Source organism: Enhydra lutris, unplaced genomic scaffold (assembly GCF_002288905.1).
Source record: "Enhydra lutris kenyoni isolate GAN:26980312 unplaced genomic scaffold, ASM228890v2 scaffoldscaffold80, whole genome shotgun sequence".
NCBI lineage: Eukaryota > Metazoa > Chordata > Mammalia > Carnivora > Mustelidae > Enhydra > Enhydra lutris.
Genome location: NW_019154164.1, coordinates 3,915,593 through 3,933,219, shown reverse-complemented (window position 1 = coordinate 3,933,219; position 17,627 = coordinate 3,915,593). Strand labels below are relative to the sequence as shown.

Sequence of the window (17,627 nt, the reverse complement as noted above, 5' to 3'; positions counted from 1 at the left end):
TTTAATTCAATTCAGTTCAATTGGGGGTAGTTGCAAAAAAGGAAAAGTTAACACGTTCATGGCTGAAATAGAAACAGCAAGAGACGCCCCAGAAAGGTCTTCCTGCAGCTCTCAGGCTGGGCTTGTCTTTTTGCCCACCAAAATGGCAACTCCTGGGTTAATCCAAATGGGGGTACTATACAAGTTTTCTTCAAACCCCCCAAAGGAGACCTCTTTAAAGGCAGACATGGCTAATGGGACTTGGATTCTAAAAGTCCATCAGCTCTGCCCAGAGAGAATGAGAGCTCCTTCTAGCAATATTGTATAGACAACAAAATCCTTCCTTAACTGACGTGTAGGGCTTAGCAACAGACAGATTCCATTTGGGGTGCCCTCAGTATTGGCAGGAGTGGGAATTGAACTCAAAGGGAATAAAGTATACAGAGTTTGATTTATTCATGGGAAGAACAGGAAAAAAAAGATAACTTAAGGACCAAGGGATCAAATTATGATGCAAATTACAGACCAGATCACATCAATTTACTAAACCTCAAGGCAAACCAAACCCAGATATTAACTGAACCATGAATTGGATCAAATGTACACACACATATATGGATGGATGTGTAATCGACTCATTGCTCTTATTCATTCACTAGTATTCTCTTCTGAAAGATTTGTTTTATTTTATAGCTTTAAATAAATATTTGCTTTCTCCCAATTCCATTGCTCTGTTCTTCTTAAAAAATATTTGAAAATCTAGCAAACTTGTTCAAACCAGAATCAAACCTATATATTTTCTAATGAACTAGAACATCAAAACATTCCTTTAGCTGAACCTGAACTGAGCCAACGTTTCGTTTGGTTTGAGTCCCTGCTGCAGTGGAACATTTTTGGCTGTTGTTTGCCTTCAAAGGAAGGTAGTTAAAATTCCCTGGAAATGGCCTATCTTCCTTAACCTTGGGTTACTCAGGTTGAATGAAAAAAAATGTGAATCCATCCCACAAGTCCCAGATCCAAGACAGACAAACCCAGGATGGAAACAGGGTGGCATTGCCATGTCCTAGAAAAGTACAGGGAATTTCAGCCCCACTCCACACCATTATTCTTCGGATTCTTCGGTTAAATGTGTATTAACCTCCCTACATCCCTTGCTGAGAGCTCAGGAATACCTTACACTTCCTGATGCAAAATTATGCATTGTCTATAGCTGATCCTTCTAGCTATTCAATTCTGATTCCGTGGAAGCTATTGCACAACTCTATAAATTGGAAATAACTGATAATACTGGAAAATGATTTTTGCCTATTAGACATGTGAATTCTGTCTTAACCAAATGGGAAACCAAGTCTTAGACAAGGTAAGAAATTTGTCCCAAGTAAAAAAAGCTGGGAAATGATGTCACTGGGCCTTCCTACACAGAGGCCTCTCTCTCCTCTTCCATATCCTCTCCCCCTCCACTTTGCAGCTTGGAATGGTCCTGAGTGACATGGAGGTGGGAAGGGGAAAATGGGTATGTCAAATCCAAACCTTACCTAAAGTACTGTTTTGCCTGAGATCAGCTTTGCCCCTGTGGAATGTTCACTAAATGGATGGCCTGGACGTGGCTCTAAACTGCCATGGAATGGACAAGGTCATGTTATACAGATCCTTTTACGCATTGGGCCTGAAACCATGCGGAAGATGTAGACACATCATCTGTGATGAGCTCAAACATTTTGGAAATTGCCATTAAGGCTGGCTAGACTAGAGTTTGGCTTCATTTCTGTTCATGAACTATCTGAAATAAAGATTTACATTCTCTCTCATGAGAATACCACTTTGGATTTTTTGCTGATAGGGAGCAAGAGCTGTTTGTGGTTCTCTACCAAGTCAAGTCTCCTTTCCCTGCCTCAAATTGGGTTACTCTTTTTATCTTGTTATGTGTGAATCTCTACTCATTCCTTCTTTTCGGCAAGGGAGTTCTGAAGGAGCAAAAGCAGATCTTGCCTGCCTTTGGGTTGGAATCTATTATAACTCCTTTTAATTTAACAATTATTCATTGAGTCCTAGTGTATTCTTTCTTGGTCTCTAGTATCTTAGAGTCAGTGAGATGCATAATTTCTAGAAGGGAAATTCTGCAGGCAGTGCTGATGATCAATAACTTGACATATGTTTAAGCTGTGTTTAATTACAGGTGGTTGTGTTCACATGTGCTGGATAACCCACCTGGATACAGTCTGCAGAGAATCTATTGACTTCAAGCTGCTGCCGTCTCAGCACTTTTTTTTTAAAGATTTTATTTATTTATTTGACAGACAGAGATCACAAGTAGGCAGAGAAGCAGGCAGAGAGAGGAGGAAGCAGGCTCCCCGCTGAGCAGAGAGCCCCATGCGGGGCTCGAACCCATGACCCTGGAATCATGACCTGAGCTGAAAGCAGAGGCTTTAACCTACTGAGCCACCCAGGCGCCCCCGCCCCCCGTCTCAGCATTTTTAACTAATAGGTTATGTGGTGGTTTAAAAATAGGTCCACAAATTGTTGGCAGTCTAAAAACAAGTCCACCTTCCCTCAAGAGGTGAAGACTGATTCTTCTTTCCTTGACTATGGGCCAGACTTAATGACTGCTTTTAATCAATAGACTAAAACAAAAGTGATAGTATGTGGCCTCGGAAACTAGATCATGAAAGGCACTACATATTCCTTGTTCACTCTCCTGAATCACTCTCTGGGAGAAGATCCTGCTCACGGCTATCTTGGAAGCAGATCCCACAGTCCCCATTGAACCTTCAGATGACTGCGGCCCCCACTGACACTTTGACCTCAACTATATGACAAATTCTGAGCCAGAGGGAACCACAGAGTTAAGCAATCCAAAATTCCTAACCCGCAGAAATGATAAAACAATAAATGTTTGTTGTCTTAAGCCATTAAGTTTGGGGGTAATTTGTTTCATAGCAAGAGATAAATAATATAGATTAGAAATCACAGAAGTGGTCAGTGATATTTCTGAAAAAAATGATTGGTTAAGCAGTTATTGCCAGAGTTTATGAATCTTGACCAAGTGTTTAAAGTCTATTCTTTTTTTGCAAAGCCCTGCCTAGAATTTGTACAAATAATTTCATTTTTAACCCAAATGTTAAAACCTAGGTCTTCATAGTGTAACCCATATAAATTTACTTAGATAGATTCATGTGTTGTTTTGTACACTTCACCAAAATATCACCAAATTCATGCACTTTTGTTCCTTTAGCAAATATTCCCTAAAAGCTAACTAAGTCTCTAGCACCACGCTGGGTGAACTAGTCACTCTTACACGTCTCTTCATTCACAAACATTATTTGAGCATCGGCTAGGACCCAGACACTGTGCTTAGCACTGAGGATACAAAATGAACATGACATCTTGCCCTTGAGGGGCCCATTATTTAGTCGGGGGAGGGGATAGTAGACAGGTAAATACAGACTTTACAACACAGTGTGGTGAATATTACACCAGATACATGAAGAACATGCTCTGATAGTGCACAGAATGGGAACTATTTCTATTTGACGTGTTGAATGATGAACAGACATTTTCAAGCAGAGAGGAGTGGTCGGCTCAAGGGACGGCATTCCAGGAGCAGGGAAATGGGATGAGCAAAGACACGGAAGTATAAAAATCTCAAGCTGCCTCTTCACAGTTTAGTTCCTTCTGCCCGAGGGAAAAAAAAATATGGCTGGTGCTGTGCATGTTCCTGGCAGCCTGAGGCCAGCAGGACAGGCTGTTTTTCTAGGCCATGAGCATTTCAAAGCGAACAGGCTGCTCAAGCTGCCTCAAACCGAAGAAGAGAGAAAGGGCATTTGTGCTCTTCGCCCCAAAGCTCCCAGACTCCCAGGCTAGAAGAATTTTCATGGTCAGTCGAGCCTTGGGGTGAGGGATGTGAGTCTTCTGGACTGTACAATTGCCTTCCCATGAAGAATTCACACTGTCTGTCCCGGACTTTACTAAGTTTCTAAACTTGAACTTCTGTGGCCTTTTACCTTTCAGATCAGTGTCACTCAAACCGTGGGTGCAAGCTTTTGCACCCGAACTTAAAAGAACACACTGCTGCTTTTCTTAAAAAAAAAAAATCATGCTAAAAAAAAGAGTCAGCTGAAGTAAATGTTTGCTTAGTGGCATAATTTGCATTTGGCACAAGCTTCTAATCTTGTCACAGACTGATAAATAGTTCATGCATTGGCAGTGATCCTTAGACCACAATTTTTTTTTGATCACTCACTATCCACTAATTAAAATCCTGTGTGACAAATCTCTGTGTTTCCTTTCAGAACCTGGCCTATGTAATTTTTTTTTCTCATTGTGAGAATGATGCAAATGATTTCTTTTCTCTTTTTGTTTTGACTTCTACAAAGTTCAAAGTCAAATTTGAAGCTCAAGCGTGTCAACTCTGTTGACACTTCAGGGTGGCAATTTTTTTTTTACATTTTTGTTTTCGATTTTGATTTTCTATTTCAAGTTTATGCTTGACTTGATTATTTCCTTGACTCTGCTTTTGTGGGATGATGTTGAAGATGATGACTATGAAAACAAACGTGACAATAAGCATTACAGCAAGCATGACAAAAAGGCCAGATTTCTGGTCTCAACCCATCTGAGTAGAATCGGGGGTCATAGCTGTGTCTCCATGACTCCAAACAAGTTTGGCTGGATAGTCTCTGAACTGAGAGAGCTGGTATCATGGAGACACAGTGGTGTTCATGAGGAACTCATTCCCCTGCATGCAAAGGGTGTGGGTCTCCATAAATGAAGTCAGCGTGCACAGTTAGGAGAAGAGCACTCACCGTCTTGGTCGTTACCTGAGTCAGCTGGAGACTTGCTCCGGCGCATAGGGCCGGGGCTCTTAGCTGAACTCTTCTGAGGCGTTGGAGATGCCTTTGGGCCTGCTGTGGCCGATGGGTTTCCCTTCATGACTCGGCATTCTGGTAGAAAAGAACAGACGGCGCAGTAAAGCCAGGGGAGAAACGAGCCTTTGGCATATTACCAACTTCTAGAAACTAGAATAACCAGCATGGGCCAAAGTATCCAGTGGTTCAGGACTACGAGGTGGTCCTCATTGTTGGTAGGAATGATGGCCCTGAGCGAGGAGGCATGGGAGAAACTTTCAGAATTCATCTGGGCCAAACCAGGTGTTTAAATCCCTGGATTATGGAAACAAGGGAAGAAGTTGAAAAGCAGGTTGGGTGGGTTATTAAATAGTCAACTCGATCATTTGTGGGCACCCGGGCCACGTCTTAGAATAGCACCTGTTGACATAATGAATTAATTTCCTTGAAGAAGGGATTGACAGCTCTGAGGCTACAGCCACACAGATGAAACATTCATGAGTAATTTAAAGGAAGAAGAGGGAGTTGCCATTTACTGTTCATTACATGCCATGTATTGTAATAGGCATATTAGGGATGTCATGTCACTTTATAACTAGGCGTTAACACCACCACCACCATGCATTTGCAGACCTCTTTTTGATTTTCAATGTGCATGACCATAAATCCCTGTGCTGGTTTAATAAATCAAAGATCCAGCAGTGACTCTGTCGCTCAGAGCTTATAGAAAGCTCTTGGGTGTGTAGGGGCATTTGCCAAATGTTTCTGCTACTTGCCTCAACTTCAGTCTGCCATGCTTGAGGCACCTTTCCTATGCAGGTCACTCAGAGTCCCTACTGTGGCAATTTGGGGACACTGATCGTACTAATGCATTAGGAGAATTATCATACTTGCTTTGTTGATGAGACTATAAAGAGTGTAAGCCTCTTGCTTAGGGCCACGAAGCAAGGAAATAGCAGAACTAGGACTAGCAACCAAGTCTCCCAAGTCCCAATCTAGTGTTCTTTACAGTGTAGTTTTTCCAGCCTTGTGCCATGATGCTCAACATGGAACCACACGGCTAGGAAGAGGGCAGTCTTTTCTTTGGACACTTCCTTGTCACTTCCTATTTGAAGATATATTGAAATATCAATTACCCACAAAGATTAGGGAATCCTTTCTGGCAAACTGAGTTTTTTGGGGGAAACTAAGTTAAGCAGAAAGCTCATTTTTGTTTGTTTTACTTCTTGTTTTGGTTGATGAACTTCAGGGATCACTGTCCAGAGATGGAGATATAAAAGGTATAGGAAATGGGAGATAGCCTGGGATTTGCTTAGCTATTTTATGGCTATTTGTCTCTTCTCAAAGTGAACACAGCCGAAATGCCACCTCTGTCAGAGTCCTTGTCACTCGAGCTGTTGGTAAAGTCCATATTAATACAATTCAGTTTGTTTTTCTCACATGTTACCCCTCATAATTGGGAAAGATGTTTTGAATGTGTCTTCCCATCAGGATCATATCCTAACCTTGTTGCTATATGAGCTAATTCACCATTAACTTCCACATGGAACTTGGACTCAAGCAAAGGGAGGTGGGCAGATGTTTACCTCCTTCCTGAGATTAACAACCTCTGGAATCTTGAGTCACAAAGCAGGGGGAATGGGGCAGCAAGCCAGAAAGCAGGAAGAGGGGAAAGATTTGACACTAAGAACACAGTGGAAAATCTTTCTAAAATGGAACCATCAATATGAGCCAAGTCACTGGAGGATGTTGACTAGAAAAAAGTTATACATATAATATCCAAGTTCTGACTCCAAATGTTCCTTCCCATAGTTTGATTGCACCTGTCAGCCCATGTGACACAATATGTGGTTCGAGAAATATGGTCACTATTGGGGCTGAGAGTGAGTTTTATTGAGTTTGGAGGCTGGGAATCTGGGACATTCAGTCAACCTTTCACTTAGTGACTCATGTAGCCCAACATACAGAAGAATGAATAATAATATTTGCCCTTAAGGGTCTGTGCATGGATGTTCTCTGGGCCATATGAACCCATGGAAATACTAAGGGATAGAAGGAGGGTGAACAATGGAGCAACGAAGTCCAGTAGTTGTGCTTACCATTTTCATCCAGAGAAAAGTCATCCTGAGCATAGCGAAACTTTTCAGGACCACAGGCAATAAACACATCGTCATCACCAAAGAAATCATGGAGACAGGTTACCTGTGGAGAGAGCAGAGACATTGGATTTATATGTGATAATCTTGTGACAATAAATTTAACATCATTTTGGCGGGGCAGCGGGGGGAGAAGCTTCACATCTGGGCCATCATCTTAAGCCCCAGGGATCTTCAGTTTTCAAACTACTAGGCTCATGGTCTCCATCATAACCCCCAGTGAATAAAGATACAGAGGAATGCTATTGTCTTTCCATGTTTCATATGTGGTAGTCTTGTTTCCACTGCATTAAGAATAACTTCAAGACTAGGGTGCCTGGGTGGCTCAGTCAGTTAAGCATCTGATTCTTGGTTTCGGCTCAGGTCATGATCTCAGGTTCGTAAGATTGAACCCCAAGTCAGGCTCCATGTTGGGCACTGGGCCTGCTTAAGATTCTCTCTCCCTCTCCCTCTGTCCTTCCCCACTCATGTGTCTCCACTGAAGAAGAAGAAGAACAACAACAAAAATTTCAAGACCATGTCCAAAGGGAATGTCTCTGCTTTTGAATAAAAGTTCACAAGTATCTGACCCTGCAAATGTTACTTTTCTCAGAGCTTCAAAGACAGAGCTCCTAGCCCAACTCTGGGGCCAAAGGTGTAAGCCAAGTCAGATGAGAAAGTTCTTCTGACCCACATAGACAGACCCTGTGGCTGACCAAGATGTGGAAGTTCCTCTCTTCATCTCCATGAGTTTTGAAAGAAGGGTACCATTTCCTTACTGATTTAGACCCAGGAAATTAGAATTTTGCTAAAAATGGATCAAGAACATGGATGTGGCCCAGAATACCATTCCTCCCTCAAGAACAAGGGGGAAAGCTGCCCTGACCACTTAAAAATTAATCAAGAGCAATGAGTCCCCATAAGTTTGAGGCTCTGCTGGTAAAGCCATGTTCCCAGGATCCTTCCTGCCCTCTAGTGCCCTATGCATTGCTGCTTCTCCACAACAGAGTGATAGTCTCCCTAACCCATTTTCTGTACAAAGAAATGAGGGTCCCTGGGAAAGTATGTTCCTCCCTGCAGTCTCTCCACTTCTCAGCTTCCTAATTACATTTGATAATTAGTCCAGCACACCAGGGAAATCCCAGGAGAAACCATAGAGTCAAAACATTCTTATCCCAATCCTTAACTTGAAAGTGTTCAAAGCTCCTAATTGTTCTAAGCTACCCATTCAAGCTGCCAGCAATGGCTTTCCAAAGGCACAGTGCTCACAAACTAATAACAGCTTTCTGGGGGCAGAGAGCAATATTTTCACATTTGAAAAAATGTTTATATTAATAACATCATCCCCCACCCAGGGTCTATCCTATCCTTGCCCACCCAGCCAAGATTATTGCAAGATTTACACAGTGAAAGATGCTTAGATTATCCCCATTATCTCAGTCTCCCAATCATCCAGGAGATGCCAAGATAAGGGAGGGAGACTTGGAGGATTGCTAGTGTTGCTCCTATTAAGCCTCTTCCCAGCCCTGGGTCCTGACCTCATCAAATAGGCCAACATCCCTCTTCAACCCACTTGTCCCTCACCCATTCATCCTGTGATCACGTAATGACAATTAAGAGCTACCACTAACTAAATGCTTATTCTGTGACAGGCAGTCTGCTAAGTACTTCCAAACATTTCATCTCATTTTACTCTCACCCCAAATTCTAGAGGTTGATATTATTGTCATCACTGTCTCACAGATGAGAAAACTGAGGCCCAGATCCAATACATCCAATACATGGATGACTCAGGTGGAAAGTAATGAAGCTAAACAAAAGCAGATCCATCCAACTCCAAAGACTGGGCTTTGGGCCATACTCAGGTGGAAAGTAATGAAGCTGAACAAAAGCAGATCCATCCAACTCCAAAGACTGTGCTTTGGGCCATGCAGTAATACAAAGTACTCATGCATAATTCAGGCACTGGGGAGACACAGATGTGTAAGACTCAGTCCATGACTTCGTGGAACTCACAGTCTGATGGAGTGAGATACTCAACAGAGTGCCATGAATGCTAGGATGTAGCATCTCAATGTAGTGTCATGAATGCTAGGATAGTAGTATCTGTAGGTGCCGTGGGAACTTCTTAGTACCATATCCAAATGACACAGTCACTGGCTGGCACTGTTAGTTCAATCAGCATCCTCCATATTGCCCTGGTGGCAAATCCAATGACAGAAGTTACATGGCTTTGCACTCTGCTGCTGACTCCAACTGATATCTTGGACCTTGGCTCAAGAAAATCTGAAGCCCCTAATTCTGATACATTGTGTGTCTCCAAACTGTTTACCGCCTGGTGCCTCCTTGACCCTAAAGATCTCTGCAAAGTCCCCGTGCTCAAGGTTGGCCCTGGATCTGACTTAAGTTTTAGTTATGGGTTTAGGGAAACCTCATCCTTGAGTATCCCTCTGGTAGTAGCCTCCAGGAAGTAGCACTTTGTTTCAAGACCTGCCTGTATTCTCATGAGTATTCCCCTCATTCTTCCCAAGTTTCCTGAATCTAACAATCAAGTTTATCCCTTTTTCTGTATCTCTCCATGGTTCCTGGTGGAGTGCTTATCACCTAGTGAGAATTTAGCAAGGGCTGTTTTTGCCTCAACCAAATGTAAAGAAAATAAGAGACAGACTTTGTAAGGACATACAAAGGCAAAAAAGTTGGAACGAAAAAGAAATTTTTTGTTGGCAGACAACAGGAGCTAACATTGAAAGGTTTTGAAAGGTAACACTAATACACAAATTTAGGAATAAGAAAGGAATAATGATTGTACATTCAGAAGTTCTTCTTTGCAGAAATATGCTAATTAGTTTGAAAATTTAGATGAAATGAATGATTTTAAAGGAAAATGTAAATAATGAGAGTGACTCAAGAAGAATTAGAAAAATTTCAACCAACAACTAGCCATGAAAAGAATTGAGCAAACACTTCAAAAGTCAACCCTGCCCCCAAAAGGCACCAGAACATTCATTTTGGAGGTGTTTGTGGAAATTCCTTCCCAAGAAGAAAATCCAAAAGCTCAAAAAGCAGTCATTGCAGTGACACGCCATGATATCCTATTGTAAGACAACAAAGCCTTCACAGATTGCTCTGGGGGTTGCTGTTACCATGACCCACCCTCCTTCAACCCCAAGCCTTTTTGCCCCCACTCAGGCTTTGGGAAAAGCCTTTGGATAACCCCTCCTTTGGGGAGATTCTAAGAAAGGCAAAGCCCCCTATGCTTCTGACAAACTCATAATGGTGTGGCTGGCTTCTAAAACATTTATTTTGCAATCCAGCTGTTCAGCATCAGGTTTCTTGTGTGATCCCTCCCTACATTTTACTGGCTCCCAAATGTAGACAAGTTCACAGTGTGCCTGTGAATACCCAGCTTTTCCAAAGGCCTTGGATACTGAGACATAACAGCTCTCCCTGCCTTTTTTTTTTTTTTTACAAAGTTGAGGAAATAGAAGGCTCTCCATCCTAAATATGAGGAACCCAAAACACAAGAGTCAAAGTGGCCCAAGGATACAGAGATGGCTCACGGCGGAGTTGAGACTAGTGCTCAGGCTGTCTTGAGTCAATTCAGGACAAAGCAATTCAATTGCCTGAGAGAGGGTGCTTTTCCTAAAGCCCTGATGTCAAAGGCTTACACAGAGCCTAAAACAGGAGAGTCCCCCTTTGTCCTAATCAGTGCTGGATACTCATTAGAACATTTTACTAGATAGAAAAGAGAAAACATCTATATGGACCGTATGATTCTACAGACAAGAAGAGTCTCTTTTTTAAATTTTATTTATTTGTTAGATAGAGAGAGAGAATGACAGACAGAGAAAGAAGCAGGTTCCTCACTGAGCAGGGAGCCAGATGAAGGACTCAATCCCAGGGCCCTAGGATCATGATCTGAGCTGAACGCAGGCGCTCAACTGACTGAGCCACCCAGGGGTCCCAAGATAAGAAGATTCCTATTCACTGCTGTAACTGGCAACAGAGTATGTGGCAGGGAAGTATGACAAGGAGAAGGAGGGGAGGACGAGAAAAAGAAGGAGGATAAGGAGAAGAATGGAGTGTAAGAAATAATTTCCAAATGAAACTCACACTCACACCTGCTTTGTAAAATTCCATGGAGGTAAGGTGACAGAAAGTCCAGCTTCACTTATGTGGCAAATGCAAAATTTTGCAACTGAGTTTTTTAAGATAACATTTCTGTCATGAGGTGGCAAAAGAAATGGTAAATCTAATAATCATTATGATACCACTTACAGCGTCCTCAGAAATCAAGGGTCTTTGTGACATCAGCTTTTGCATGAGTCACACCTGAGTTTTTAAGTCAGGGACAAGAACAAAAAAGCACGATGCCTGTCTTTGTAATTAATCAACTGCCAGCACAAAATCAATAAAATCAACCCATACTAACATGGAACCATTAATTCAAGTGTTCTTCCTTTAAAGAAAAAAAAGAAAGACTGGCAGGCATATTAGCTGTGAAAGACAAATTCACTCTGTAGCTCAATTTAAGCTTGATTAGACTCTCCACATGTCCAGATGCTGGCAGTTAGTTCTTAAAGATGTATTTATTTATTTTGAGGTTGGGGGGTGGGACAGAGGGAGAGAGGGAGAGAGAGAATCTTAAGCAGACTCTCCACTGAGCACAGAACCAAACACAGGACTCAATCTCATGATCCAGAGAGCATGACCCTGAGATTACCACCTGAGCTGATACCAAGAGTTGGACGCCTTAACTGACTGAGCTATCCAGGTGCCCCTGGAAGTTAGGTCTTCTAGAGTAGATTCTCCATTTCATGATCTAAGTATTCAGCAAGAAATGCTATCTTAGGAAGTAAGGTCTTATATATGTATGCAACTCACTTTCAACATGCCAAATATTTTCATTGGAAGTTCAAGTCCACTAAACTCATTCAGGAAGCTCTTACTATGGCAAAGGAACTCTGTGAGAGATACACATATGGACAATAAAAGTACCCTGCTTTTGGAGTCACCAGCATAATAAGCAAGTCAGAACCACACAAATAATTGGAATATGAGGTAGGCTGTTATTAGCCCTATTACAGAGACATTAAGAGCAAGGGGAGCACAGAAGACAAAGAAAACAATTTTAATCATGAGAAGTAGGAAAGAAGGTGACAGAGGAGAAGATTCCAAAGAATCTGAGTCTTGAGGGATGTGTAGAATACAGGTGAATGGAGATAGGAGTAAAGGATATTCTAGGTAACTTCATCAAGGCAGGAACTGGTCTTTTCTCAATAGCCCTAGAAAAGAAGACCTGCATCTCATCAGCTATGGTCCCAGAGATTCTAACTCTCTAAAGCACAAGTGCCTGGACCCATCTACCAGCCTTGCAAACAAAGCATACAGTTGCCTACTGGTGAGATGCAGAGTGAAGGGAAGGGCAGAGAGTGCCTATGGGAAGAGGTGTGGCCTCAATGGTGAAGAAGAGGGAATCTTGCGGCGAGGAAGACAAACCACACTGATTCTCCAGTCTTGCCAACAGTGTGCCCAGTACATGGAGAGAGTGGCTGGCAAGCTTTGCAAAATGAGTTAATGAAAGATTCAGTAAACATTACAGATGCAGCTTTTTCTAAAAATTACCACCATTCTTATTCTGGAACATTTCCTGCCTGCAGCCCTGGTGGGGCTCCAGAGCTTGGCATAGGGTTGGCTTGGTGAGCTGAGACAATGTTTCTGAGACCACCGAGGTTTTCTTATCAACGTTGTTTTCCTATAGTTATCTTGAAGTCTTACTTGTGGTTTCTCATGACAGCATTTTTGCCTTGGTAAACAGCTCCTTGGTTCTGCAGGACCTCCATTGGCACAGATACGTTTATTCAACGTCTTGAACTTCCCTAAAATCTCTGGTGACAAAATAACAATGCCACTTGCATTTGTAAAATATTTTTACCATTTTCAAATTACCTCTATATTTATAGTATCTTTTGTTCTCTTCCACACTTCCAGTTCTCCCCAACCCAACCAGGCTTCCATCTCCCTCACTCTACAAGGCTGCTCTTGTCAAGGTCAACAATGATTTCCATGTTGTCAGAGCCCACAGTCACATCTCTGGATTCATCTTACTCAACCTCCTAGCAATACCGGGCATAAGTTGAGCAAGTCCTCATCCTCAAATACTTGCCTCTCTCCGCTTCTGTGATCCCACAGCCTTCTGGGTTTTCTCCCACCTCAATCTCCTTTGCTAGATTCTCTTTTTCTTCCAGACTGCTCCATTTTTGAAAGCCCCAGTACTCAGTTCTCAGATACCCTTTCTTCTTTTTCTTCCCCTCTCTTCTTTATTTTCGTTTATTTGCTAGGTCATCATGTCCAGCCCCTAAGGCTTTACATACTATCTATATACTGATGACTCACACATTAATATCGCTAGGCCCTTCTTATCATTGAACTCAAGATTCATATTCAACTGCCTGCTTGAGAGCTCCACTTAACCAAGATAGAGGAATGGGCATCCCAAATTTAGATCTGTCCAAGACAAAACTCATTTCTCTTCCTCCTCTAAATGGTACCACAATTCCTCCAGTTGCCCAAACCAAAAACTTGAAAGTCATTTGTTACTAGTGGTTACATTTCCCCCTCCCTGTTGTCACTGGCCTAGTCCAAGATCTAGTACAATAGCCTCATAACTGGTGTCTTGGCAGCACATCCCCACAACCCCATACACATACACTCATATGGCTCTCCCTACCATGGCCATGATAGTACTTCACAATTTTATTTTGTTCTTATTTTTTAAAAGATTATTTATTGGGACACCTGGGTGGCTCAGTTGGTTAAGAGGCTGCCTTTGGCTCAGGTCATGATCCCAGCATCCTGGGATCGAGTCCCACATCGAGCTCCTTGCTCAGCAGGGAGCCTGCTTCTCCTTCTGCCTCTGCCTGCCATTCTGTCTGCCTGTGCTCCTCTCTCTCTCTCTCTCTCTGTCAAATAAATAAATTAAAAATCTTTTTAAAAGATTTTAAAAGATTTTAATTTATTTATTTGACAGAGAGAGAGAGAGAGACAGCGAGAGAGGGAACACAAGCAGGGAGAGTGGGAGAGGGAGAAGCAGGCAGGCTTCCCCGCTGAGGAGGATGCCCAATGGGGGGTTTGATCCCAGGATGCTGGGACCATGACCTGAGCCGAAGGCAGACACTTAAAGACTGAGCCACCCAGGCACCCCTGTACTTCATAATTTTAATCAGTCATATCACTTTTCTGTTTAAAATCCTTCAGCCTGTCCATTTTAGAGAGAATAAACTCTGAGCTTTTGACCTTGGCTCTACTTTTATACATTTATACCTATACTTTTATACCTATCTCTTATACCACACATGCTGGCCAGCTCCAGTCAGACTGCCTGCTTTCTGCCACTCAAACACATCAAGACCTTTCCTCCTTCTGGGCCTTCACTCTGGAAGCTCCCTGTACCTGGAGAGTGAATGTCTTCCAGGATGTTCACAGAGCTAGCTGCCTCTTGACAATCAGATCTAAAGAATCACATATATAAGGCTGTGCAACCCTCAATTTATGTGCTGCTGTTGCTTAGACTCTTAGTTCTTTTATTTCACTCCACAAATTGGTCATTATTGTGTGACTTTATACAGTTAATACTGTTCAGATTTACCTACATATTTACCAGTTTATTTGCTCACCATTCTTTGTTACGTATTAGATCTTCCCCCAGGGTCATGTCCAAATCCAGCATGTGGTAGGCCCTCCTACTCTTTCTTTCATTCCTCAACCTCACCTTTATATTTTCCACCTTCTTAGCTCTCAGTATTCCATTCTGGAAAAAAAAAATCTTCATATCTGCCAGTTCATTCTTTCTCTCTTCAGATGTGTTTAATTTGCTGATTGGCCCACTCACTGAATTCTATTTCATTTTTCCCCCAAATTTGCCTGGTCATAGCTGATAATCTCTTTTTCTTATCCCATTTTGATTACATGTTTGTTTCTTGAAACAATCCATCTGGAGTTGTTTTATGTCCTCTATCTGATTAATTCTAGTATCTGAAGTCCTTGGGAATCCAAAACTGTTGTTTGAGCTAACTCTCCCTTGTGGTGGCTTGTTTTCTTATATGTTTGATAGATACATTTTTTTTTCTTATGGTGAGCTCCTATTTGGTTGAACTAGGTCTTGAGGAATATTGAGGGGTCTAGATTTGGGTTGCTTTCCTCCAAAAAAGATGTAAATTTGCTTCTGCCAGGTGCCAAGAAGCACTAACAATATGGGGCCACCTTTTCTCAGTAGTGCTTTCCCTCGTGACATGAAAACCATAGATTTGAACTCCAGACCTGTGTTAGAACAAGCTTTGTGCTGCAAACTCTCAAGGGAAGGCTGTTCCACTCTGCAGCATTCACACCCAAAGACACAGACTCTAAATTAGTCACTCTCGTAATCCATTTCAGTAAAAGCTCCTCAGGAAGCTGATGAGACTGATCCATAAAATGAAACAATTCCTTCACACTACACTCCCTGGTTCCAGTAGTTTATTTGTTTGGTCCTTCCCCCACATTGACTACCTTCTTGGTGACCAGAGATCTTAAAAGGACTTTCTGTGGCCCCTGCACAATTTTTACTTTGCAGGGGTGGCAGTAGCTTTGAGGCTAGTGGCCCAAGCTAAGACTCACAGAAATCTGCATTTGGCCAAGCATCATGGTCTGACACACTTTTGTCTTTTACTTTTAGTTTATCTATTATATATAGTGATAGCCAAGGGATTGAATATTCTGCCTTCTCTTATTAGCTTGCACTTCCTTAGAGACGCATAGGGCAAGGAATGGGGAAAGGACACATAGCTTCCAAGCCTTCTGAGTGTGTTGCTCTCCCTGCCTCTCCATGTGTTCACCAAGGGAGAAGCTCTCCTAAAATTCTCTTTTTTTTTATGGAGGCTTCTTTACACAGGCATGATTGATTACATCATTGGCCATTGGTGATCCATTCAATATCCAGCCCCTCTTCCCTCTCCAGAGATCCGGGGGTGGGACTAAAATTTCCACTACAAATCACCTGGTTGATTCTCTCCTCAACCAGCCCATATCTTTAGGTGGTTTCCCAAAGTCTCCTCATTAACATAAGAAAAGACACCTTTGTCACTCATCCCTTAGGATATTTAGGGTATCTAATATTATATTATATTTAATATCTAAAGTAATTTTTAGGAACTCTTTGAGAGAAACAGGACAAAGAACAAATATATATATTTCTTATAAATAGCATTATCACAACATAAGACCCAGCACTTCCACTTCTAGGTATATACAAAAAAAAAAATTTAAAGCAGTGAACTGAATAGATCCTTGTATGCCATGTTCATTAGAGCATTATTTACAATAGCCCAAAGGTAGAAACAATCCAAGTGTCCAGCAATGGAGGGATGGATAAACCAAATACTTACAAAGGAATCACACAGTACTCATACAATCCAACCACAAAAGGAATGCATCTCTGATACATGTGGCCTGGACCTTGGAAACATTATGCCAAATGAAATAACCCAGACACAAAAGGACAAACACTGTTTGATTCTACTTACATGAAATATCTAGAAAAGACAAAATCATTGAGACGCAAAGTAAACTAGAAGTTCCCAGAAGCTAAGGGAAAGGGGGACTGGGTAGTTATTACTTCATACTTACATAATTTTTGTCAAGGGTGATGAAAAAGTTCTTGAACTGGTGAGTAGTGATTGTTGAACAACACTGTGAGTATAATTCATCCCACTGAATTGCACACATAAAATGGTTAAATGGTGAATCTTTGTAATCTGTATTTTACCACAATTAAAAACCCTTAGTAATGTAATACACCCAAAAATCCCTGTACACTTTCTAGTTATATGTATAAAACAATGAGCTGTCAAGCTGCTGCCCCAACTAAAGACAATTTCTTAAGCACTTTAGTTGCCCTATGAGTTTTGTCCTATCTCACTCTTTCATCCTTCAAAGCATCCACTTCTTGAAGCCACTGACCGTATCTCTGATTTCCTTTGTCTTGCTTAGCTTTAACATGTGACCCATCCCGAGGGCCTTAGGAAACAGTGTCCACTGGATGTTGTGGTGGGAGAGATGGATATTCTGTTCCCACTGTCTTGCACCACCCTCTGGGAATTCTATGCCCCTCTGCAAGCTGGTCTACCTATTTCTATGTCACGTCACAGTGAGGCTAACTCCCTCTGATCCCCTAGCACTAGACCTGACTGGGCTATTCTTTTCCTCATCTGGTGAAGAGTGACTGGTCCTTAGAGATCTTCTCATCAGTCTCTGGAAGGTAAAATAGCACGCAAAACTTTAGGAATAGATTGAGTTTCTGTCAACAGATTTTGCATAGCCAATGGTGACTCTCCTCCCACCTTCCTTCTGGAATTTCCCCCGCAAAACTGAAATCCAGATCTCAGCTGGGCTATCAGCCCTCCAGATGATTCTTTCTGCCTTTAAAACAACTTATCTCTGAATGGCCAAAGGTCATAATGACCTTTTGTTGTTTTGCATTTGTCAAGTGATCTCACCTCCATTACCTCATTTGGTTCATTAGCCCCATTTTTTTTTAAATTAACGAAGCATGAAAGCCCATCAGGGTTAAGTGACTTGCGCAAGACCGCAGGGCTGGTTAGTACAGAGTTGATACTAGGACTCAGGACTCCTT

General features: G+C 42.0%; 1 protein-coding gene across 1 annotated transcript in view; it reads right to left on the bottom strand.

Moving 5' to 3' along the window:
• Positions 1-17,627, bottom strand: part of LOC111160967 (doublecortin) — a 120,813-nt gene that overhangs the window by 20,436 nt on the left and 82,750 nt on the right. The window contains exons 4-5 of the mRNA XM_022524373.1: positions 6,923-7,025; positions 4,782-4,919 (exon numbers count right to left, since the gene is read on the bottom strand). Of these exons, the coding sequence (XP_022380081.1) occupies positions 4,782-4,919; positions 6,923-7,025 (241 nt within the window). The remainder of the gene's footprint in view (positions 1-4,781; positions 4,920-6,922; positions 7,026-17,627) is intronic.